Genomic DNA, 25,644 nt, shown 5'->3' with positions numbered 1-25,644 from the left:
TGACTTTAATTCAGCCCCTCCTTCGCGTGTTTCTATTGGAACTTTTTCTGTTATCGCGCCTCGTCACTGGCGCAAACACACACACACACACACACACACACAGTTTTGTTTCGGGACTGACTTTGAGACGGACGAAAGCTTATTTTCCATCTCCAGTGGATGTTTGTAGCTTTAGATTGCAGTATGTGGCGTCTTCTCGCTGGGTTCGTGCTTCTGCTGTGTGCTGCAGGTAAAGAGAAAACAACATGACAACAGGAAGAAAACATTAATACTTGATCTCGTGATTTAATGGCTGCCATAGATTTCCTGTTATGTTTTTAACACTAAACGTGTTGAGGGAGAATGCAATTGCATATTTAGGCTTAGTAAGATTTTAAGTATTCGTAGTGTGTATATTATGTCTGTGGTTTTGTTAATACATAAAAGTGAAAGCTAATGAAACTTAAATTTTTCCCAGATGCCACACCAGTTGGTGGCAGAACAGTTCCTGATTTTGGAAAGATGTATCATGTCAAAGGTGCATTTCTGCCTAATTACACAGTACATCCCAGTACAGGACACTTCTTTTTCAGTATGTTACATGTACCTCTTTTATGTAGGTATGCTGACTTTGCCTTATGCTGAGATAAAGGAACCACTTGAAGCTTGGTACGACCTTAAGGGGAACAGAGGTCGCATCGACTATTATCATGGTCAGTCATCATCAGATGATTAAATCAGGTAGTATTGAAACTGAATAGATTATGTGTGTAGTTTCTACTAATTGCTGCCATCTATACAGGTCAAGTGAGCACTTTTTTTATCGGAAACGACTTGGATTATGGTGCCACTTACAAGATCACACCAGTTACCACTGAGACAGAATTCAATACTATGAAGTGTTTCCAGCTTAATGGTACCAAGGAGGATCCAATACTTCCACAGACAGCACTGCCTGATCTGCAGGGCTTTGAAGTATGTACTTCTTAAAGGGCCAGTTCACCTAAAAGTGAAAATTCCCTCATCATTTACTCTTTCTCATGTCGTTCAAACCTGCAACAAGGCTGAAAATTGTATAAAATCATTGTTTGTTTTGCAGTTTGAGAAGATGGAGTATTACGCAGGCGTTCTGTGTGAGGTCTGGAAAAATGTAACAAAAGTTGGTCATAAGAAGAACACATATCGTCTGTGGGTCACACGTCCAGAGGGAAATGATTCCCCAGCCGTTCCGTACCACTATGAGATGATGGGCTTCAACACTCTTTTGGGATCCCACTATGACAAATACATTATTGACTACAGTGACTTCAGTCCTCGAGCTGAGTCTGACATTTTCAAACTACCAGGAGGTAACTGGAGAACACACATTCAATGACATGGCATGTTTCTGCCACTTACAGACCATCTAATCAAATGCTCACTCTTGTGTTTAGGAATGACCTGTGGTGACTTTCCTGGTCCTGGTATGGAGCATCATTTATTGGCCAACCCCCTTCGAGACTATGTCCACACCTCTCCTGTTAGCCACGCCCACCGTATGTTCGGCCCCTTTAAGGAGAAGTTTGAGCGTCAGTATGAAAGCGAGAAGGAGCATGAGGAGCGTGAGCACAACTTTGTGCATAATATTCGGTGAGGAAAAAACAACTAATATTCCTAGAGATTTGGTGATTTGTAATAAAGTTGAGGAAAAAAGACCCGTAATTATTTAATTGCTATGAAAGGCTGCTATATTGTGAATAGTTGTTAGGCACAACATGCAACCCCCATAGCCATGATTATATTCACAATACAACATGACCTGGATTGCTTTTATTATATTAAAATGTAATTAAATTAAAAAATATTAAAGGCACAGATTTTTGGGAGAAATATAATTTAAATTATTCAAAACAAGCAGAATCTGATGCATAGCATTACTATTACTATTATTAATATTATTATGACAATAGTATAGTGATTGGCACTTTTAGAAAGGCTAGTTTTTAAGTGGTATATTATATGAGGGTGTTTGTGGCAACTAGCCTTTTAAAAGGTACATTTTTGGTTACACTTTATTTGTAGGTGTCCGTGTTACAGTGTAATCATAAATTTAAGTACTGAGTAATAATATTACTTACGCACTTACTAATAATGTACTTACTATAGGTTTAGGGTTAGGGCTGAGGTTTGATTTAGGGTTAGTTGAATGCAGTTATGCATCATTTATAGTTATTACTACAGTAACTACATGTAACATGTAACAAGGACACTGTAAAAAAAGTGGTTACACTTTATTTTAAGGTGTCATTGTTACAATGTAATTATACATTTAAGTACTGAGTATTATTAATTAACTACATGTACTTACTGTATGGTTAGGGTAGGATTAGAGTTTGGTTGAGGGTTAGTTGCATGTAATTATGCATAATTTGCTGTTATTACTATGGTAAGTACATGTAACATGGACACTGTAAAATAAAGTGTTACCAAAAAAAGTAACTTTTTTTAAACAGCAAATATTGCAGGAAAAATAGATTTGATTTGAAATAAAGACTGTCTTTGAAAAAAAAAAAACGACTAGGCCTTCTTTTGGTTACAGTACATAGACATATCAACTATCTAGAAACAAATGAGAATATGGAGCCATAATAAACTACAATTACATAATGAGAATGATCTTTGAGAATGATGAGTTTGACATCCTTTTCTTCTTTAGGTATGTGCACTCTATGAACAGAGCTGGTCTTTCGTTCTCCCTCTCTGTCAATCACCTGGCGGATCGGTCTCAGGAAGAGCTAGCCATGATGAGAGGACGTAAAAGATCTCATGTTCACAGAAAGGCTCAGCCTTTTCCCTCTGAAATGCACTCTATACCCACCCCTGATTCAATAGACTGGAGGCTGATTGGTGTGTGATTCTTGTTCGTATTTGTAGAGTTGTATGCGAAGTCAGTCTTTCAATGCATGTTTAGTATTGCAGGAATGATACACAGACACTGATATACTCTTCTGTATTTTCAGGTGCTGTGACGCCTGTGAAAGACCAGGCCGTGTGTGGATCCTGCTGGAGCTTTGCCTCCAGTGGAACACTAGAGGGAGCTCTTTTCCTGAAGGTAGATCCACACCACAAACTCCAGACTCCATATCCACCTTATTTTGTAATGGGCATGGCCATTTTTAAAGGGATTAGTTTACCAAAAAATGAAAATTCTGTCATCATTTACTCAGCCTCAAAATGTTCCAAACCTGTATTCATTTCTTTCACCTTGTCTTTGCTATGTCCAACTGAACAGAGTTTCTTACCTCACTGACAGCGATTTGAACTATTCCTTGTCTTTCCCTCTCTTAGACGGGACAGCTGACATCATTGTCCCAGCAGATGCTGGTCGACTGCACGTGGGGATTTGGGAATAATGGTTGTGATGGAGGAGAGGAGTGGAGAGCCTTTGAGTGGATCATGAAGCATGGTGGCATTTCAACCGCTGAGAGCTATGGAGGATATATGGGCATGGTGTGTGTTCATACACCACACACACACACACACACACACACACATCTCCACCTGGCACAAACGTTTCTGACTAATTCAAATAGTTGTTTCGGTTATAATAGGACCTCTATGATGGGAAACAATATCTGATTGCATGAAAAGGTCCAACTACTATAATTTGCTTTCTAGAAAGTAGAAATTAAGATTTCGGTCCATCAGACACGGATGGTTAAACCGGTCACTAATCAGATGACTGTGTGTGTTTCAGAATGGTTTGTGTCATTACGATAAGTCCTCCATGGTGGCACAGTTGAAGGGTTACACTAACGTGACCAGTGGTGATATTGAGGCACTGAAGGTCGCTATCTTTAAATTCGGACCTGTAGCAGTCAGCATCGACGCTGCTCACCGTTCCTTCTCCTTCTACAGCAACGGAGTCTACTACGAACCGGCCTGCAGTGAGTTCTCACACATTCTGCCTCACTAACTTAAATCCTAACACTTGTTGTGCATATATATATATAAAATATATTTAAAAAAAAATCTGAAATAACATTTTGCAGTTGGAAACATTTAGAAAATTACTATGTATATCAATAATATTACATTTTATTGAGATTACATTTTGTAAAAAAAAAAAAAAATTATATATTTTTTTATTATATATATATGATATAAGATCTATTATTTTTTTATATGGTGTGTGTGTGTATATATATGTGTCTAATATATGGAATGTTTATATGTGTGTGTGTGTATATATATATATATATATATATATATATATATATACTGTATATAATTTTTTTTATGAAACCATAATTCATAATTAAACTAAATATTTACATGCTTCTATTTGTTTGGGACATGTATAATGTTTATATTAACTACATATTAATATACATAAATAACAACAATAAATGTATGTTTCCATCTGCAGCTGGAAATGTTGCATTTTGAAAAATGGTTTATTTCCTACTATATGTCAGCATTGCCTGTATACTGCAGTCATTTTTGTTTCCCTCGTTAAAAAAACAAATATGATAATATTATGCAGTTTATAGTTCATACTCATGCATACTATTTTTAACATAGAAATGCCTTACAGATTGCTTTAAATCAAGTATATAGTACTCTTTTTCTATAGTAACCAACAATTCATGTTAAATTTTTCTATATCCACAGAAAACGGGACCGATGACTTGGATCATGCTGTGCTGGCAGTCGGTTATGGGATATTGAATAACGAGCCCTACTGGCTCGTGAAGAACTCCTGGTCCACATACTGGGGCAATGATGGCTATGTACTGATGTCCATGAAAGACAACAACTGTGGTGTGGCCACTGATGCTACTTACGTTACATTAGCTTAACATACATTCTCATCCTACTAAGAAAATCACACAACAGCGGGATTGTTTTCATTGCTTTTATTTGATCCTGGATGCTGGACAATTGATCACAGTTTTATTGTGCTTCAGTTTGAATGTCAATACATGGAAAGTCTTAATAACAAACTGCTTGTTCATTGTAAAATCACATTAAGACTTGCATCATGCAGCAAAAGTAACACTCACTCATACTTGTCCACAGGCAATGATCAGCAACTAGCAGGCCTTTAAAACAGTTTCATTAGACACTAATTGCTTTATTCATGTCATCTCAGCGTCTTTTCATTTCCTCACATTGCAAGACCTTGCCTTTCACAAGAGTACCTGGCAGTTACAAATCAATTAACATCTCATGACAGAGTAAGAGCCTTAAGATCCTAATAATCATGCGGTGATATGAAAAATGTTTTGGTTAAAGGGATAGTTCTATTGATGTGCATCCTCAAACATGCATTTTAGTCTGGGACTAGGCTTAACCCTGGGTTGGTTAACCCCGGGTTATTCTAAACCCCGGGTGGCATTGTCATTGATTGGATGAGCGCAGCGCGTGACCTGTTTATATAAAAGCTCTGGCATTACGCATCCTCAAATTATACATTGCTGAAGGTACTACCAAGTTTTTTTTATCAAGAATGAGTCTCTTCTTAACTCCAATCGACACATTTTCTTTCACCATTTGACATTTTTCCAAATGAACAGTGTTTCTGCATGACTGTCCAAAGCACGTAAATATTATAGGACACAGCACCTATTTTATAGGACAACCCAAGGGTTTAAATTAAACCTGGGGGCGAGTAAATAATGACAGATTTGTTTGTCAGTGGAACTATCCCTTTAAGATCTGATCCCCTATAAATTGCATTAGGCCTATAATAAAATAGTTAATTTCTATCAAACAATTTCATGCAGTAAAAGTACAATTCCCTTTAAAAAAAATTGTTAATGTCAGTATATAAAGTTAAAAACTAGACTGTGTCATTTGGCAGTGTATGGCTGAGATTGAAGTCTGGCTGCAGAAGTGTGTGTATCATTGGCTCAAGCAAAGTTGGAAAGACATGGCATATCAATCCTACCCTGACATTAAACCACTGTAATTGTGCGCATGATGACGTTTTTTCACTAAAATCAATAGAAAAACTAAATGCAGACAAAGCAGCTCTAAACAAGATAATTTTGCTACTGAGACTATTCAGAATGCTAACATGCTAATAAAACAATTTCAAACAGGCAGCTTTGGGAATTTTCATCTCAAGCAAAACTAAATACAAGCCCATATAAGACAAAAACACTGGACACATGCTTAAAGGACTACTGTACATTACAAAGAAGGCACTGGTTTTCTCTCCACTAGACCAAACACTCACACAAGTTGCTATTCAAGTTTCCAGTGGGAGGGACGAGCATCTGATTGGACAAAAATCTCTAGTGCAGGATGAGTCATTAAAATTTTTGGTCCATTTACCAGAAAAAAAAATCCCATTTTAAATATGAATATCTGTTAAAACTGAACTGAATTTATTTAGTTTAGCTTTCTCATTCACAAATGATTTGTTTGGAGCATATCTGTTTTGCATAGAGAGGCCAGATAAACAATTTGGGTGGATAGAGCCAATCGCATTGCTTTCAGATCCACTCATCCATGTTTTAAACTTTACACTTTAGTTTTATTAAAACTGCTAGTCCTGATGTAATTCAGTTAAAATTATGAAACGTATCAAAATGTATCAAAACCTGAACCATTAGCAAGTTTCACTGTCATCAGCATGACTGATAAAGAAAAACACTCTACAAAGAGAGACTGCATAGAGTTTGTGTGTGATCATGTATGCCTATCTGGACTCGTCTGCTAAACTCTGCAGTTCCTGTCCTTCTGTGCTGCTTGGTGATTGGCTGGAATGGACAGGAATTTGTCCGTCATATTTCAGAGTAGACCTAAAGGAGGAAAAGGAGAAGAAACTATTTGAGAGATGTGTTAGCTGGGTTAAAGAGCTTTCATTTTTGGGTGAACTGTCCAAGTGTGTGAGGAGGATTCGTTGTGTACTTCTCTGTATCATAAATGCTGTCTGGTAGTGGTTGATTGGCAGTCTCAGGTAATGCTAGGGCAAACACTGCAGCAAGCAGAGGCGTGGAGCCAAATATCACCATTGGCACAACAGGTGTGTGGCGTCCGAGCAGGTTTATTAGTGGCGCTAAAACTCCACCCATCCGTGCGAACATTGAGGAAACGCCAATACCTGTTTGCCTGCAGACACAAAAGGCATGTTAGAAATTATTTCCACATACTGTTTGACAATAGCAAGCAGCTCTTCACTCCCACCAGAGGCTGCTTGCTTTGTGATATATACCGGTAGTCATATTTATCTGTACAGTGCTTTCACAATGCACATTGTTTCAAAGCACATGTGACCCTGGACCACAAAACCAGTCACGAGTCGCACGGGTATATTTGTGGCAATAGCCAACAATACATTGTATGGGTCAAAATTACCCATTTTTCTTTTATGCCAAAAATCATTAGGATATTAAGTAAAGATCATGTTCCATGAAGATATTTAGTAAATTTCCTACCTTAAATATATCAAAAATGTATTTTTGTGAGTGGATGCAGCACAATCGCCAAAAGAAATGGACAACTTTAAAGGAGATTTTCTCAATATTTAGATTTTTTTGCTCCCTCAGATTTTCAAATAGTTGTATCTTGGTCAAATATTGTCCTATCTTTAAAGGGGGGGTGAAAAGCTATTTCATGCATACTGAGTTTTTTACACTGTTAAAGAGTTGGATTCCCATGCTAAACATGGACAAAGTTTCAAAAATTTAATTGCACGTTTGAAGGAGTATTTCTGTGCCAAAAATTGTCCTTCCGGTTTGTCACAAGTTTCGTAAAGTTTTTTTCGAGTATGGGCATGTGTGACGTCAGATGTAACGGAATTTCCTAATATGGGTCCTAAGGGCACTTCTCCAGTAAGGTCGTGGGCGCGCGCGTACTCGCAAACCAGAGCAAGAGAGCGAAAGCAGTTCGCCATCAAAGCGCCCTGCCCGGCTTTTGGGAAGTCAGTGTCACCAAAGAAGTGTGTTTTTGGTTGCCAGGGCAAGACAACCCTGCACAGATTCCCAAAGAACCCGGCGTTAAGGCACCCGTGGATGGAGTTTGTTTTCCTGAGCATAAACGGAGTTGTGTAAGACTGTTTGTTCCCTGCATTTCGACGATGATTGTCAAAGCCCAGATCGACGGATTTGCAGATCGTTTAATGCTTAAGGATCGAGCAGTCACAACGATAAAGGTTCGGTGAGTAAAACTGCTTCTAATCTATTGTCTCTGTGTGTTGTTACTAGCTTGGCACGTTAGCACAGCTTTAGCTTCGCCCACACGTTTTTTTCCGGAAAGACTCGGTACACCCTATCTTTCTTAATATAATATAATAAAACTAAAGACTTTTTGGAGATATGAAGGATGCAATACTACTCTATAGGTACTCAAGATTAACAGGAGATTGAGTGAAAATGAGCATTTCACCCCCCCCTTTAACAAACCAAACATCAATGGAAAGCTTATTTATTCAGATGATGTATAAATCTCAATTAAAACATTTTTTTTTTTGTGGTCCAGGGTCACATACGTTTAGAAAGAAACCATAGTTAGTGCAGTTACAAGAGTGTTTACAGCCATAGACATGTCAATGTTTACAGCGCCTCTAGGCAGTAACACTCGCCGGTTATGGTAAGGAGTGTTACATTTCTGATACGCGCTCTAAAAGGTTAACCAATCACAACAAACAGCTTTATCACTGTAAAGCTGCTTTGAAACAATCAGTATTGTAAAAAGAGCTATTTAAATAAAGGTGACTTGACAACAGACTGCGACCGGCAGACCAATCAGAGCAGAGTGTGCTTTTCAGAAGGTGTGTTTTAAAGAACCCGAAAATAAGGGTACGTTTACATGACAACGATGTACTAAAAACGGAAAAGCTTTTTTCCAAGTACAGACGACAACCATGTCAAAACAATCCCCATTCACACGGATCCGCAAAAACGACTAAAATCGCTGTATTATGATGCCGTAGTTGGCGATGTCACTTGATAAAGTAACCATAGAAAGAAACACAATGCCCCTTTAGACTGGACACGTAATACGCATGCGCATGGCGTCACCATTTTCACAAATTCATCAATTTCAAAAACTTGTGCTTTGAAACCCATTTTCTTGCATTTTCAAGCCCCCAAAATGCTGTTGCTGTGTAAATAAATGGACAAAACGCATGAAACAGACCCTAGAACAGAGCGTTTAGAGCGTATAAACAGGTGCTGCAACAATATAAACTAATGAAAAATAGTTAACATTAAATTATGTAAATGTATTCAGTAGACCCCATAAAAAAATTATGAATTTGTAAATGAGCATTATATGACCCCTATAAAGAAACAGTAGCACAGTGCATTATACAAAATGCCATTTTATATATACGCAGTCTTTTCTGTCACTGTGTGTAGTGTACTATTTCACATGAGCTTGATGATTAGTTAACTCATACCAATCCACAATATCCACATACCAATTATAAAAGGGTGTGCACTCTTTTGGAGTTAAGTTAATTTAAGTTTTAATTTGTATATTTTTTTCTGAATTGTGTCACTTTGCATAGATTGTAATTTTTACATTAAAGGTGCAAAAGTTCTAACATGATTTATCTTTGTTTCATTTTTTACATCACAAAAAAAAAACAAGGGTGTATAGATTTTTTCATATCCATTGTATACATGATGCAAATGCGAGTACCTGAGAACAGTTGGAAAAAGTTCTGCAGAATAAATATAGATGATGGCAAAAGACGCTGTAATTCCAAATTTCCCCACCATGGCCAAACCAGTTCGGATATGAGCACTGTCTGAGAGAAAGAGAGTGTGAAAAGAAAATGATGCAAACGAGAGTAGGAATGGCCACAATAGTGCAAGAAAATACTACACCCTTGGGTAAGTGTCTCTGGACATGTTTGACTGGTCACCTGCTGGGACAGCGAGGGTAAGCAGACATGCACCGCCTCCCACAGCCAGGAACACACTCAGCGGGATTCGTCGACTGCAGGGCAGGAGAACCAACACCAGTGACCTTGCAGGAATTTCCACCAACCCAAACATGAACTGAGTGAGGTAAAGGTCTGATCCAAGGTCAGACACACCCAGAGACAGACCATAATACACCAACACATTAACAAACCTGGAGAAACACAGAGACAAAAAGTCATTTAAGGGAGACTTTTGTGTGCATGTGAAGGGCATGACTTCAAACACTGAATACTACAATGAACACAATAGAGTTTGTGGGTGAATCTTCAGCTATGGGCATGTGGACTTTAAGAAAATAAACCCTTAAAAGACACTTTTCCCACTCTGACTGGAGACTCTTTGTCATGGATTTTCACCAAAGTGTCATTTTTACATCGCAGATGTTACTACATAGAGATAATGTACTATCGCAGACATCATCGTAGATAATGTACTTAATCTGTAATTTGTGTTTAATAGCATTTAAAGGGATAGTCCACCCAAAAATGAAAATTCTGTCATTAATTACTCACCCTTATGTTGTTCCAAACTCATAAGACTTAAAACTCATCTTCAGAACTCAAATGAAAATCTTTTTGATGAAATCTGAGAGCTTTCAGTCCCTCCATTGACAGCTACGCAACTACCACTTTGACACTTCATAAAGTTCATAAAGTAATCGTAAAACTAATCCATATGAATTGAGCGGTTTTTCCAAATTTTCTGAAGAGACTCGATCGCTTTACACGAGAATGAACCTCATCTGTTCTCACACATCAAGCGAACATGCTTGAGCTTCTGTTTAACAGAACTGATGTGTGAGTTGATGAATGTTTATAAGTGTATAAAAGCCCAAAGCTCAAGCGATAGAGTATTTTCAGAAAATATGGACTAAACCAATTCAATTAAATTGAATCAATTCAACTCAATTCATATGGATCAGTTTTACAATCTCTTTATGAGCTTTTTGAAGCGTCACAGTGGTAGTTGCGTATCTGTCAATGGAGGGAAAGAAAGCTCTCAGATTTCATCAAAAAGATCTTCATTTGTGTTCTGAAGATGAAAAGTCTTACGAGGTTAAATAATTAATGACAGATTTGAAATGTTTTGGGTGAACTATCCCTTGGAAAAAAAATAAAATAAAATGGCAGATTCCTTTCTACTTTCATAACTAGAATTTTATGTATCCTAAATATCTTTTTAGCAGAATTTGACAAAATTACAGCTTGATTGGAAATAATACACAACAAAAATATTCTATTAAAGGGGTGACATTTACCTTGAATAATATTAATATGATGAATTTTCATGTTATGGGATGTGACAGAAAAATTAAAGGAAATAAAATAATAAACTGTATTTTGAACTAACTCTGATACTAACAGTAATAACACATGATTTTTATTTCCTCTTTTTAGGTCTAACATTCTAACAATTGGAAGCACATTGTACTAGGACATTTTGTTCTTGTCTATTTGGGTGATGGAAAAATTGTTTAATGCTGACTATAACAAAATCAAGAATATCTGTCTATGCTGACTTGTGATATATTGAGTAATCAACAGAACTTTTAACCTTACTTGTGTTTTTTGCTAATGCCACTAGACAGAGGGTGGAAAGGAGGGGGCTTGCATCAATCTGTTAATAGTAAATGACAGCTTTAAAAGTCATGAGTTAGGCAGGTGATTTGGTTTCTGTGCGTCATGTTTTTATCCTATATAACCTGATGTATTTTTCTATGTGGGTGAGATTTCTTTGAGAACTGCTCGAGAAACTCTCCCGGCCGTGATTAAAGCATTTAAAGGACAATTGCCAGAGTTTGTCTGTCATTTATGCTGCGCAGCAAGAAAACTAGTTTAGGGAAACCGAGTCAGAATAACAGGTGATCTATAAAGTGGGGACGTCAGGAACGAGACCCAAAAGATAGAGCCAGGTAGTCAGTTACAGGTGATCTATAGAGTGGGGACGTTGAGGACAAGACCGAAAAGATAGAGCCAGGTAAAAAGTATTTCAGGGGAAAAAATCCACGACAGGGACCAGGGTAAAACATTAACATAAAGTGCATTTGAAATGCAGCAGGAATTAAAAAAAGAAGGCATGATAAACACTTTCTAAGACAATTTGGTGACACTTTATTTTACAGTGTCCTAGTTACATATGTTTCATGTACTTACCATAGTAATAAAAGTAAATTATGCATAATTACATGCAACTAACCCTCAACCAAATCATAATCCTACCCTAACCCTAGAGTAAGTACATGTAGTTAATTAATATTACTCAGTACTTACATGTATAATTACACTGTAACAATGACACCTTAAAATAAAGAGTAACCGACACTTTTAATGTGACCTTCATATAACACTGAAGTCTCTTAGTTTTAATGAAAAAATATATAAATGGATATAAAAGTGCCTGAAGTTGAAGAAACGTGTAATTTATTGAAACTATACATCTACACAGATACATCTCACCAGATGTAGAAGAGTATGAGCGTTCTCCTCCTCATCTGGGGAGTTCGGAGCAGATCCACAGCTGTATACTGACTGCGTCCTTGCGGGCCCTCGTACTGCTCCACCTGTGATAACAGACGTGATGCTTTAAAACAGTGTAGCAAATGCTAAACATCCTGTTTTCATAACCAAACATTTATAGACACACATTGGGGACAATGGGAGAAACCTTGGCAAATGCACTTGATGATCTGATGATGTGAAAGTCATCTCCTTGTTGCCCTGGTGTTGTGAACCAAAGCTTCAGACTATCACTTCCTAAAGACTACAGACAAAGGCTCCTTGGTTTCCTCGGGTGGGGGATGGTTGTTGTCATGGTGATGCTAACAGAGCTATTAAGAGTTTTTATGGGATTTGAAGATTGTGCCAGAGGCGTGACGGAAAAAAAGCCAGAAAGAGTGAAAGCAAGTCCATGAGAGAGTTGGTGGTACCTGAACAGAGGGAGGTAAGGTGCGGCCATTGACCGAAGCCGCCTTACGCAGAAGATCAATCGCCTCTTCCTTTCGGTTATTCACCAACAGCCAACGGGCTGAATGTGGAAGAACCCTGAGAAAAAGGAGGAGGAGAGATTTATGTTGTCAGAACGATAAAGGCAGAGGAAGGGAGGAAGTCGAGTTATAAGAGTGATAGAGAGAGAGAGAAAGAGTGAAAGAGACTTTTTATGTACTCATTTATGAGGAAAAGACTCTCTGAGCCTTATTGTGTCAGATACACATACACATTATACTATCAATGCTTTAAACGTATTATTTTAGTATTATTATTGTTAATAATAATAACTGATCACTTTTATTTAAAGTTTAAATCCAGTACAAATATAAAACTTATTTTAAAATGTTATCATCTTTTAAAAATGTAACATCAAAATAAAGTTACAATAACATGCATACAGTTTACACAAAAGTTCAGACAAAATAAAAAACTGTTTACCAACATTGATCAAAATAATAAATAACCAAATCCGCATATTAGAATGATTTCTGAAGGATCATGTGACACTGAAGACTGGAGTAATGATGCTGAAAATTCAGCTTTGATCACAGGAATAAATACATTTGACAAAATTTAATATTAATCAGCCTTGGTGAACATAAGAGAATATCAGATTAAGAAGTGCTGTCAAATCGATTAATCACATCTAACATAAAAGTTTGTGCATATATATATATATACTGTACACACACATATATTATATATTTACAAACTTATGTTAGATGCAATTAATCTTGTTTAATCCATTTGACAGCCCTAAAATGAAGTTATTTGTTATTCACTTGTTAACTTGATGTATACTTCTGTGTTGTCTCACCAGATATAGAATATGAAGAGAAAGCCTGGTGCGGAGATGGCGAGCTGCAGCTTTCTCCAGTCTCTGATGAGATAGGCTAAACCCGCCAGCAGCATGTAGCCAAAACCGAAGAAGTAGTCGGTGAAGATGCCGGCCAGCATCCGTCTCTGTGTGCAGGTCCACTCTGTGCCTGTGGAGGGAGGTTAAGCGTTTGGGGGAGGTTGGGATTGGGGTTTAAGGGCTCAGTCTAGGGTATTTAGGTCTATGGTAAAGAAGAAATAAGTTTGTTACTGTCGGCATTTAATCTCAACGTCACATTGAGCAAGAGTTAGGTGTGTGAATTTGACTTAAAATATTATGCAGTGTTCACTAAAAATATCATCAGTGTCTTGCTCAAGGGCACAATCAAACATCTAACCTTTTGTATAAGCATAGATCCTCAATTATGCCAATTGATGTTCAACACGTGTTCTATCATTAGTGAATATCTACAACTATGTCAAGTTATCATCTTTTCCATTTGATTTCATCGTGCATGATCAGTGCTAACTAATTAGATGGATAAGTAAATGTTTTCTTGATATGAGAGAGCATGCTGAGGCTCACCTAGCACAAATGCATTGATTATCACACCCGACACTGTAATTCCTATGATGAAGCGCAGGGTGACATAAACGGGGAAGTTTGGAGCGAAGGCAGCGGCCACACCAAACACTGTCTGAAGCGCTAAAGACAAGAGCAAGGCAAACCTCCTCCCATACCTTACAGAGAGAGAGAGAGAGAGAGAGAGAGAGAGAGAACGATTTGATGAAGAATATTGTTGGATGGATGGGTGTTTTTTTAATCATAATAAAGAAGAGACTTTGATCAAATTATTTATTAGAATCAGGTGAATTTGGCCACTTTTGAGCATCTAAATGTCAAATAATGCCTCGGTTTTCCTTAAAGTGGCCATATTATGCCCTTTTACAATTTTTTTTTTCTTTTTTTAGGTTATACTAGAATAGGTTTTCATTCTTGAATGTTAAAAAAGCTCCTCTCTTCCAAGTCTGTCAGTAACGCTCTGTTTAGTTCCTGTCTCTATGAAGCCCCTCCTTCTGAAAAGCATAATATGCTCTGATTGGTCGGTTGGAACAGTGTGTTGTGATTGGTCAACAGCTTCTAGTGTGTTTGGGAAATGCCCCGCCCCTTACCATAACTGTGAGATTCAACACACTACTAACTAACTCAACCAGACCCCGCCCCTTCATTCTGCGTATGCCTTGGCCGGGAATTATTTAAATGAGGAATATTGAGACGTGTTTGTTCCAATTAGAAAACTCAAAACTAGGAAGTTTCAGGGAGTTCAGAAACAGTGAAACTGATATAGAGAATAACTCCCTTGAGTGACTTTGTGCTTTGCAGAACTTTTCCATGCTCAAACAGCAACATTACACACTGAAGAAAGTTGAAAATGTAAAAAAAATATTTTAAACTTTAATTCACCCTATAGCAATGGTTCTCAACATTGTTGACTTCAAGACCACCTTTTGTCCAAAGCTGATATGTCTCTCTGTTGTAATAAGAACAAGTAAACTCAAATATATGCTGTCAGTAGTGTTTTTCTATAGCATTATAATTAAGGTTATGTTAACAACACTTATGTCCCTTGGACATTTGCTCAGGTCTCAGGGGAAGTTTGAGAACCACTGCTATTTAGTGTACACAACGTATACAGACCATTACATTGGAAACAGTGGTGTGCATTTACTTTCTATGAATGCATAAATAGCTCTAGGCAACATGCATTTGATATTAAAAATGAATAACAAAGAAAGAGAGACAAAGAGAGAGAGCTATGAGCAGGGCATGACTTCAAGTTTCCCTCAGGTTGTTTAGGGCTGAGCGAACAAAGCACACATGTGAAGTGCGAGGATGTGTGTGTGTGTGTGTGTGTGTATACCTGTCTGCCATCGCTCCAAACACTACAGCTCCTACCAGCAGCCCCAGCATATAGACAGACGAGCCCAGACTGTTCAGACCGGCCTTCTCACACACCAGATCCCACTGCACAAACAAACACACAAAACCTTAATATTAGTACATCAAAAATCATTACTGGTTTATTTTTCATATGTTTTGTTTCGGGAGTTTTTCTTGCACTTGTTTCTTCCTCGCAAATCTACAGTTACAAATGCAATTTTGGAAGAAGAAAAGGGGCATGTGATGTGTATATGGTGTATAATGCGTCCTTGCTGAGTAAAATAACTAATTTCTTTAAAAAATCTTACTGACCCCACACTTTTGAACAGTATGTGTACAGTGTGTGTGTGTATATATATATATATATATTCCTACTGAGACCCAGAATTTATTTATTTTTATTTAGTATTTTTAGGTGTCAGGATTTGTTTTTAACCAAACTTTGTATAAAGATTATTCTCAACTACGTTGTGAAAGATATATAACATAATGAATTGACATGCCATTCAATACAATGTGTCTATACACTATCTAATTTGCATATTAATGTGTTCTTGGGGAAACATGCAATGAAAAAAGAAGTGTACTAATGGGAGTAATAATAATAATATCTAATATTTCAAAAGAATATTTATATATAATTTATTTCCCTATTCACTTGTTGTGTCTCCAAAAATGCCTGATAAACACGCTGTTCTGATGTCTCTACAGTGGATGAATGAAATCAATGCCCTGTTTTGTAAAAGATTGTTTGCCTTGTTTTGTAAGTCATATGTCAATCATCAATAGATGCTTATTTATAACAAATAATCTGAAAATTAGTCAGCATTAAATTATAATTACAAAATTTGTTCATATTTACATTAGAGTGCTAAATTTGAGCACTAAATTAATGTCAGTTATTTTTAAAGACCAAGGAGTTGTTTTTGACATGGTCATGGTGAAACTTCCAAACATGTTCTCTTAACAGGACAAAAAACTGTGACATGTATGGTGTTAGAGAAATTCATTAAAATAAAATGTCCAATAAATAGAACAAAATTATTCCTGACTTAGCTATTATTTAACCTATGTGTTGTTATAGTATGTAACAAAAATCATTCAAGTTTTATTTTATTATAACTACATATAGGCCTATATTTACTAGCCTATATGTATATATTACGATATAACATTTGTTTGGTCAAAGAATATTTATTGTGCCCATTTAAGAATAAGAACGTCACATTAACCCGTGTTTACCTCACTGACAGTGGTGCTGTGGAAGATCTCTTGGTTGTACACCCATCCTGTCTCACAACGGGAGCGTGCACTACGGTTCTGTCCCGAAACTACCGTGCACGAGTCCGCGTGCCCCGGCAGAAGAGAGATGCTCATGTTCACATTTGAAAGGTTTAAGGCGGTAAGCGACCAGTCCTCGTCCCTCCTCGAACCCCGACAATAGTGGGGTGGCGTGGCGCCTGTGAAGACGCTCGCCATCATGTGGAATGCGAGAAAGATCTGCGGTAAACATATCCACACATACAAAAGCTTCTGGTATCTCCCGAAGCCACCGACTGTGACCAGCAACTGGTCGAAATTCATTCTCGAGCTTGGAAAAATAAGTCTTGAGGGGAAATGCGCCTTCACACCCCCATCAAAACACAGTGATCAAGAGTACAGTGAAGCTTGCAACGTCTATAAAAACAGCAAAATTAAAAAGCATTATTTTCTATCCTGAGGAACGCGCGCAGAAACCAATAGGATATGTTTACGCAGCACGTGCCATTGTTGTTGTTGATCTACAACATTATCTCAGGGACAACAAAATTATATTTTGTCGCACAAGCAAGTTCTGTTCAGATCATTAAAAGCCAGACATGTCAAAGTGAGTTGATGTCCACTTTCCAAACGCCTTTCTCCATGGCTCGCGACAGATCTGTGTGTGAAACACCACACACCCCGCGCGCTCAGCTTGTTACAAAATCGTGAAGCAACCAGAAAGGCTGGAGCAGAACAGTATCGTCTGGAATGGATCGAGAGCAGCTCCTGCTGTTACTTTTACTAATTTGACCAGAAACCATTACGCAAAGGATAATAAAGAGCAAACACTATTGTCTGGAGTGAATTGGCTGATTAGTTTGAAAAATCCCTTTCGAGCATTTTGTGCAAGTGGTGGATGGTGGCGTCTTGGTCTAATTGGGACTTGCGCATAATGAGACTGTATCAAAGCTCTGTGTAAATGAGTCCCACGCGACCCACTGTACCTTATACTGGGAACAACAACCCCCGGCTCAAAACAAGAGTCAGAGACTTGGAGAAACAAAAGCGTGCCTTCAGAGAGAATGCTGCTTTACATTCCAGATGCCATATTGTGAATTACAACCTTTATAGTAAACGTAAAAACATAAGCAAGCAACAGAACAACAACAGAAAATGTAATAATAGCAGACTTTTTAATGGACATGTTGCTTACAGACATTTTTTTTAACAAAAGACTGGTGTCTTTTTGTGTCATTTTGTGTCCCCACAGTAAAGATCATGATCTTACTGCCTTAAAATGTTGAACAATTTCAATTTTAAACCTATCTTAGTAATAAATATAACATCATTTGAATTCTAAGCATATTGAAGTTGATTTAAAAAAACTATTTGAGACATTTTGGACCATTACATATCACAATGTTTCCTGTCTCAAGGCATGTGAATCCCAAATTCATGATAAATATACAACACTTACTTTAGGCGACCCCCCCCCCCCATATTTCTTTGTTGCGTATCAGTAAAGATTCACTATTTATTCTTTTCAATTATTTAATCTTTTTATTATTTATTTTAAAGAGTTTGATTTTCTACTTTTGTTGATGGCTAAAAGGCACCCGAACACCAGCTTTTTGCATTCTGGAAAAACTAAATTAGAAATGAAATGAATAAAAAAAAAAAAAATGAGTATAGTAAAAATTTGCAATAAGTACAAAAAAAATTAAAATAGGTAAATAATAAAAAGCAGCTGCTTACAAAGAACTAAACATCAAAAGAAAGATAGTGGTCATCATTAATAATAAAATTATAAAACACGGATTTACTTCAAAGATGATTTTAACACAAATATTCACCATGACACAGGGTGTTAGAAGCACTGAGCCGAACCCAACACATTTACGTTGTGGCAATGTTGCTGCTACATTCTGTTTTTATTATTGCACTGGTTTGTGTGTTTTTTCTGTTCATGCAATCATGTGACCATGTGGATGCAAGAGGGCTGTATATAGCAATAATGTTAAGCAACATTCAGCAACTGTGAGGCAGATGACTTACTGACTACATTTGTGGTTTCATATTCACACATTCAACACATTAAAATAGCTATTAAACACTTTAAAATATAAAAATGTTAAACACACTTTTAATATTGATCGGTAGTAGATCTAAATTTAATTAAAGCTGCAAGCAGCGATGAAAAAGGCCCTCGCACCCCTGCCACCGCCATCCGGCGCCTCTAGGAAATGCCTTAAGATTACACTCACCAAATTTGAAGAGGATCAGATCAAAACTGTAGAAGGAGTTTGTTAAATCAGGAAATGGCAAAAACTGCCCAAAATCTGAGAGGAAGTTCAAAATAGCTGACTTCCTGTTGTGTTTAGGGCTACACTCCAAGAGACTTTTTTGTAGGTATTGGGTCTTTACATGTATGTACCAAATTTCATACCTGTACGTGAAACGTCGAGCCGGGGCAAAATGTAGGGGCAATAAGTAAGCCATTTTGCCCCACCCAATTTTGAAAACCACATCACACGTAAATTTTCACTACTTCTGAAGCGTGTGCAAAGTTTCATGATTTTTCGAGCACGTTTTGCATTTACCACACTTCCTGCTACCAGCAGGTGGCGCTATTGCTATAATCAAATATGAGCATGGTCATGTGTTCAGGACAGGACTCTTTTCAAACATGTGAAGTTTGGGACAGATTGGAAATTGTATGGCTGAGTTACTGCAGGCTGTCTGTGGTTGCCTAGCAACATCGGAACTGCAAGCAACATTAATCATGCATATATCACCAAAAGGCCGAAATTGGGTGAACGTTTGACCGGCCGCTGAGGGCACACCTGAGGGAAAACTCAAGATCTTCGCAATTTAACGTTGCAAAGGCCTTCAGATTACACTCACCAAATTTGAAGAGGATCAGATCAAATCTGTTGGAGGAGTTCGTTAAAGTACAACATCAGGAAATTACGAAAAATGCCCAAAATCTAGGAGGAAGTTCAAAATAGCTAATTTCCTGTTGTGTTTAGGGCTATGCTCCAAGAGACTTTTTTGTAGGTAGGCTATTGGGTCATTACATGTATGTACCAAATTTCATATCTGTGCGTGAAACGTAGAGCCGGGGCAAAATGTGGGGGCAATAATTTACCGAATTTGCCCCACCCAATATTGAAAACCATATCACACGTAAATTTTCACCACTTTTGAAGCGTGTGCAAAGTTTCATGAGTTTTCGAGCATGTTTAGGCCCTCTAAAAAGCGATTCACTTTGGAGAAGAAGAAGCAGAAGAAGAAGAAGAAGAATAAACGGAGCAAAAACAATAGGGTCCTCTCACCATCGGTGCTCGGGCCCTAATTAATTATCACATGTAGCTGCAAAATTTCAAGCCCAAGATGTATAATATTATCATCATTATTAACTAAATTAACTAAATGAAAAGCATCTGTATCCTATTTGTTAGTCTTGCAAAGATGACCTGCTGCCACAGTGTTTGATCATACAGCGTTTACTCAGCTGATAAAACATATGGCCTTCATTTTCTGATTTGAATGGAATTTAAGCTGTCCTGGTGGGCTTGTTTTTGAGCAGAAAGTCACTGTCTACACGCTGTGAGGCTGGAAGGGTTCATGAGGCGTCCCATGAACAGAAACGACTTCAGTTAACATGACCATTCAATGCTTTTTATTAGATTGAAATTGAGTTGACACATGGGCAGCATGTATTTAACTACTTACTTCCCCCCACAAGTAAAAAAAAAAATTAAAATATCTTTGAAATGTATTATTCACTCTATTGTGACGTTTATCCGAGTGGAACGGCTTCTCAAACAAGAGAAAATGTAGGGCGGGACTTGATTTTGTCCATGGGGAATTGATTGGATGATTGTGGTTTGCTATTGGTCGATCTCATGTGAGTGACAGGTTGCCCCGCCCTCACATCATCAGAGAAGAGAAGAGATGTCACTGCATGAGGGAGGGGAAGTTATTTTGATTAAAGGTTATGAGGCACATGAATAAAAAAGTAATGATGTGTACAGATAAATCATTTATAATAAATATTACAATATTCCATAAAAAAGGAGAATTGTTCATTTTGATTTCATGGTGACTATATGGTTAGTGAGGGCTACTCATGGATTTAAAAATGTATACTATTTTCCCAGAGCGACCGTATAGCTTGAAATGCTTTTATACATTTTAATATAATTTTAATACTTTGCTTACTTTTGCTCATCCAAGTAGCCTAATAAGCTAAATATTAATGTGGTTGTTTTTTTATTGATTCATATATTGATTATTATTTAGCTTTGAATATGAACTACAAACATATCAATTATGGGATCTGATTTCTCAGCACGACCCATCTTAAACCTAAAGAAATGACACAACCAAAAGACATGAGCACAACCCAGCATCCCATAATGCCTAGCGCGCGTTGCATGGAGCGCATAGAGGCGTGAGGAACGTCATTTCCGTCAATCTTGAACATGGAGTCGAATGGACTGAGGCTGAATTTCTGGGAGAACGGACCGAAACCCGGTCAGTTTTATTCATTCCCGGGTAACAGCAGTGCGACTCCAGGATGTGGACCCATCAAACACACACTGTAAGTTCATCACGACGGCTCAGTTTGGCGCTTATCGGTCGGTCAGTTTGTGGTTTCGGTTTGCCTCTTCTCTGCTGCATCATCATGGAGGAAAGTTGCTGTTTACCCTGGAACATTGTCTCAAATATATATATTTTTAAAATATCTTCGATACATTTTAATATACTCGGAATATTATTTATATCTGTCTCTTTTTTCCACGCTTGATCTAGTGAAAAAGTAATTGAATAGTTCAGTGATCAGTTAGCTTGCTAGCAACAATGCTAATGAATAGGCAAATATCAAAACCGGTGTGTTTTAATAGACGTATACATCGTACAATATTACATAACGAATGTCTTGGCGAAAGTGTGGACATAAACGAGACAATTAAAAGTAATTAAAAACACTAACAAAAACAATAATTGAAATAAATATACAAAATCTATACAGTCAGTTAATGCATAGAAACGCTCAATATGCAAGAACACGTTAGATATTACAATTATGTGAAAGTTGTGAACTTGAAACGCTGTCAGTTGGTTTTAAAGTACTAATAGGTTGGTATGTTTAGGTTAAAATATTAATAATGATGTCGAGACATATACACTACTGTTAACAAGTTGGATTTACTATTTAATAATTTTATTCAGCAAGGACGTAAAGACATTTATAATATTTCCGAAGATTCCAAAAAATTATGTTCTTGTGAACTTTCTATTCATTAAAGAATGCAATTTTTTTTTATTATTATTATGGTTTCCCCCAAAATATGAAGCAGTGCAGCTGTTTTGAACATTAATAATAATCAGAAATGTTTTTTGAGCAGCAAATCATCATATTAGAATGATTTCTGAATTATCATGTGACTCGGAAGACTAGAGTAATGATGCTGACTTTTTTTTTTAATCAAATAAATGCAGTCTTTCGAAAACATTAAAAATCCCAAACTTTGCACGGTAGTGTATGTATATGTCCGTTCAATTTGTCTTGTCTTAATTCATGATGTTTCATGTTTTCCAGCAACCCCATGGTAACGGGCACGTCAGTGCTGGGTGTGAAGTTCACTGGTGGCGTGATCATCGCTGCTGACATGCTCGGCTCCTACGGGTCCCTGGCGCGCTTCCGCAACATCTCCCGACTCATGAAGGTCAACAACACCACCATGCTGGGAGCCTCAGGAGACTATGCTGACTACCAGTACCTCAAACATATCATTGAGCAGATGGTGTAAGTATACACACATTTGTTTATGGTACTTTGTCAGTTTTGAGGGCTTATATCAGTGTACGCGAATAGGCAAGAACTCGATGTGTGTTTGTTTTAGGATTGATGAGGAGCTTCTTGGAGATGGACACAGCTACACCCCTAAAGCCATCCACTCCTGGCTCACACGGGTCATGTACAACCGCCGCAGCAAGATGAACCCCTTGTGGAACACAGTGGTCATTGGTGGATTTTACAATGGAGAGAGGTGGGACAGTTTCCAGGCAACTGAAAGTCAGCATGTAACAAGAATGGGGTGGTGTGGCGCAATGGATAAGACACATGCCTTTGGTGTGAGAGACCCGGGTTCGAATCCACTGTGAGACACCAATGTGTCCCTGAGCAAGACACTTAACCCCTAGTTGCTCCAGAGGCGTGCGACCTCTGACATATATAGCAATTGTAAGTCGCTTTGGATAAGAAGCGTCAGCTAAATGAATAAATGTAAATGTAAATGTAAGAATCACGACCCATCAGACTTATTTAAAGGGATAGTTCACCTAAAACTGGTGAACCAAGTTGTTCCAAACCTGTATGAGTTTCTTTCTTCTGCTGGAGGATGTCAGTAACCAGACAGTTGATGGACCCCATTGACTTACATAGTATTTTTTCCCCCTACTATGTATGTCAATGGCTAACGTCAACTGTCTGGATACTGACATCCTTCAAAATATCTTTGCGGGGGAGTAAATTATGATAAAATGTTCATTTTTCAGAGTAAAACATAAAAAAGTAGGGAGGGACTTGATTTTTATCTATTGGGAATTGGTTATCTAATGGGTCTACATAATTATAAATCATTACATTTGATAAAACTTTTTTTTAAAATAACATGCACAATAAGATTAATGTGTTGTTGTCAAGTCAAATGTACTTGTATAGCGCTTTCAACAATATACACTGTTTCAAAGCATCTTTACAAAAAGTCATGATGTTAATTTTTATAACATCTTCTTTATGCCTTTACATGGCTGCGTTTAGTAGATTAGAGCTGAGGGATAATAGTTTACATTTTGTGACGATTCAGACCATCAAGCAGTTGAGAGATGCTATGTATAGATTTACATGAGTGTAGATATATCCAAATTTATATATAGAGCTGTGATAACACAGCTCATACATTCTTATGTGACACTATAATCAGTTATGCAGAGCGCAGACGATTCTTGCTCTATGTGATATATTGCTTTACATGAGTATATTGTATGTATGCAGGTAAAGAATGTACTATGTATCAAACTTTTAACATATCGCTGGGCGATAATATAGTGTACATTTTTTTGATGATATAACAATCAGTCAGTGAAGATTTCCTATATAATCCATACCAAATAATGTGAGTGTACTTTATGTATCTGGTTATAGTTGGATAAACCTATAGTAGTTATTAATTCAGTATCTGGTGAAATTGAGAATTATGAAACCTGTGAGTTTTTTTCAGTTTATAACAATTTGATGTAGTGACAAGTATAGTACTATAAATGGTAATTAGGTTTGTAGTTTTATAGTAAAGACAGACAAAAATTTCGATTTCATAATGCCTTTAATTAATTGTCTGTTATTTGAGTTTCACTGAACACAATTTTTATGTGGTTCTCTTAAGCTTTCTTGGTTATGTGGACAAGTTAGGAGTTGCATATGAAGCCCCGACAGTAGCAACAGGATTTGGTGCTTATTTGGCTCAGGTAAGCTTTCTTATCTTTTTTTCCCTCAGATTATCTGTCTTGTTAAATTAAGCTAAAACCCTTATCCATATGAACTTGTGTTTTTGCAGCCCTTGATGAGGGAGGCGCTGGAGAACAAGGTAGAAATCTCAAAGGACGAGGCACGACAACTGATAGAGCGATGCCTTAAAGTGCTGTACTACCGTGACGCCCGCTCGTACAACAGGGTGAGACATGCTTTGTTCTTTCAGCTTCTTGAAAGATCCTTATCTCAGGTACATTTCATTGTATGCGACTCAAGAAACAGAAAATAACACTCCTTCTTTGGACTTGCTCTAGCATGAAATTGCCATTGTAACAGCTGATGGTGTGGAGATTATTGGACCACTGTCTTCTGAAACAAACTGGGACATTGCTCATCTGGTCAGGTAGGCTGAAATCACTCATGATGCGTCTACATATTTGCTTACCATTTAGGGTTTTGTAAAACTGTGTTTCTACAAACATTAAAATTAGTATAATATACACTTGTATTCTAAAGTTTGGGGTCGGTAAGATGTTTCAAAAATGTCTTATACTCACTAATATTGATTAAAATGCAGTAATATTATGAAATATTATTTAAACAGACTTCTCAGCATCATTACTCCAGTCTTCAGTGTCACATGATCCTTCAGAAATCATTCTAATATTCTGCTCAAAATGCATTTCTTTATCAATGTTGCCATCAGTTGTCCTGCTTCATATTTTTGTGGAAACCAACTGTGATGCATTGATGTATAAAAGCAAAAAGTCTTACTGACCTCAACTTTGAATGGTTTCAAAGAAAGATTGTTCAATATGTATGATCTTATATATCTTAATGTACATATTTAATTAACATCAATTTATATACGTCATGATTGCTAAATCATTTTATGGGATTGCTAACTGCTGTTTGTTTTTATTGCAGTGGTTTTGAATGAATCCTGTTCTGCTGAGCCCGTTTTTGTCACATCATCTTTGGACATGCTCTTAGCACCACCAGATCACTATTATATTGTCAAGATTAGTTGGACGTGTTTCTCGCTCTTTTGTTATTCATAAATAAACTTAATAAAAGTTGTCTACCGTGTCTTCGTTTTGTTGGTTGATCAAATCCAGTGCTATATATACAGTATATATATTTTTATTAGGGCTGTCAAAAGATTAATCGCATCTGAAATAAAAGTTTGTGTTTACATAATATATATGTGTGTAC

The 25,644-nt window shown here is 37.2% G+C and overlaps 3 protein-coding genes across 3 annotated transcripts; 2 read left to right on the top strand and 1 right to left on the bottom strand.

The window, feature by feature from the left end:
• The first annotated feature begins 18 nt into the window (after positions 1-18).
• On the top strand, positions 19-6,640 carry LOC308697880 (digestive cysteine proteinase 2). Its single transcript, XM_081377537.1, has 11 exons — positions 19-229; positions 458-517; positions 600-692; positions 782-954; positions 1,079-1,328; positions 1,413-1,608; positions 2,675-2,865; positions 2,979-3,070; positions 3,307-3,468; positions 3,716-3,905; positions 4,633-6,640. The coding sequence occupies exons 1-11, from the start codon at positions 160-162 to the stop codon at positions 4,818-4,820; spliced, it is 1,665 nt and encodes a 554-aa protein (XP_081233663.1). The 5' UTR covers positions 19-159; the 3' UTR covers positions 4,821-6,640.
• Positions 4,870-17,621, bottom strand: LOC308697881 (solute carrier family 22 member 13). The gene is made up of 10 exons (XM_081377538.1): positions 16,890-17,621; positions 15,628-15,731; positions 14,292-14,446; positions 13,707-13,875; positions 12,829-12,943; positions 12,359-12,462; positions 9,842-10,053; positions 9,616-9,724; positions 6,880-7,080; positions 4,870-6,770 (listed from the first exon to the last, which is right to left on the bottom strand). Exons 1-10 carry the CDS (start codon positions 17,229-17,231, stop codon positions 6,668-6,670), a joined length of 1,614 nt encoding a protein of 537 aa, XP_081233664.1. The 5' UTR covers positions 17,232-17,621; the 3' UTR covers positions 4,870-6,667.
• A 3,660-nt stretch (positions 17,622-21,281) lies between these two features.
• On the top strand, positions 21,282-25,509 carry psmb4 (proteasome 20S subunit beta 4). The gene is made up of 7 exons (XM_081377414.1): positions 21,282-21,495; positions 22,498-22,704; positions 22,802-22,948; positions 24,344-24,425; positions 24,515-24,631; positions 24,744-24,832; positions 25,357-25,509. The coding sequence occupies exons 1-7, from the start codon at positions 21,377-21,379 to the stop codon at positions 25,367-25,369; spliced, it is 774 nt and encodes a 257-aa protein (XP_081233540.1). The 5' UTR covers positions 21,282-21,376; the 3' UTR covers positions 25,370-25,509.
• The last annotated feature ends 135 nt before the right edge of the window (positions 25,510-25,644 follow it).

Source organism: Scardinius erythrophthalmus, assembly GCF_964197995.2.
Source record: "Scardinius erythrophthalmus genome assembly, chromosome: 10".
Lineage (NCBI taxonomy): Eukaryota > Metazoa > Chordata > Actinopteri > Cypriniformes > Leuciscidae > Scardinius > Scardinius erythrophthalmus.
Note: the sequence above shows the minus strand (reverse complement) of the source record. Positions and strands in the feature narration are given on the sequence as shown.

Coding starts and splice junctions, on each gene's coding strand:
- psmb4 (XM_081377414.1), top strand. CDS start 21,377: ATGGAGTCGAATGGACTGAGGCTGAATTTCTGGGAGAACGGACCGAAA. Junction 24,426..24,514: donor TTGGTGCTTATTTGGCTCAG/GTAAGCTTTCTT, acceptor GTGTTTTTGCAG/CCCTTGATGAGGGAGGCGCT. Junction 24,632..24,743: donor ACGCCCGCTCGTACAACAGG/GTGAGACATGCT, acceptor GACTTGCTCTAG/CATGAAATTGCCATTGTAAC.
- LOC308697880 (XM_081377537.1), top strand. CDS start 160: ATGTTTGTAGCTTTAGATTGCAGTATGTGGCGTCTTCTCGCTGGGTTC. Junction 1,329..1,412: donor CATTTTCAAACTACCAGGAG/GTAACTGGAGAA, acceptor TCTTGTGTTTAG/GAATGACCTGTGGTGACTTT. Junction 3,906..4,632: donor CTACTACGAACCGGCCTGCA/GTGAGTTCTCAC, acceptor CTATATCCACAG/AAAACGGGACCGATGACTTG.
- LOC308697881 (XM_081377538.1), bottom strand. CDS start 17,231: ATGAATTTCGACCAGTTGCTGGTCACAGTCGGTGGCTTCGGGAGATAC. Junction 13,876..14,291: donor AATCAATGCATTTGTGCTAG/GTGAGCCTCAGC, acceptor CTCCCTCCACAG/GCACAGAGTGGACCTGCACA. Junction 12,944..13,706: donor CTCTTCATATTCTATATCTG/GTGAGACAACAC, acceptor CCTTTTTCTCAG/GGTTCTTCCACATTCAGCCC.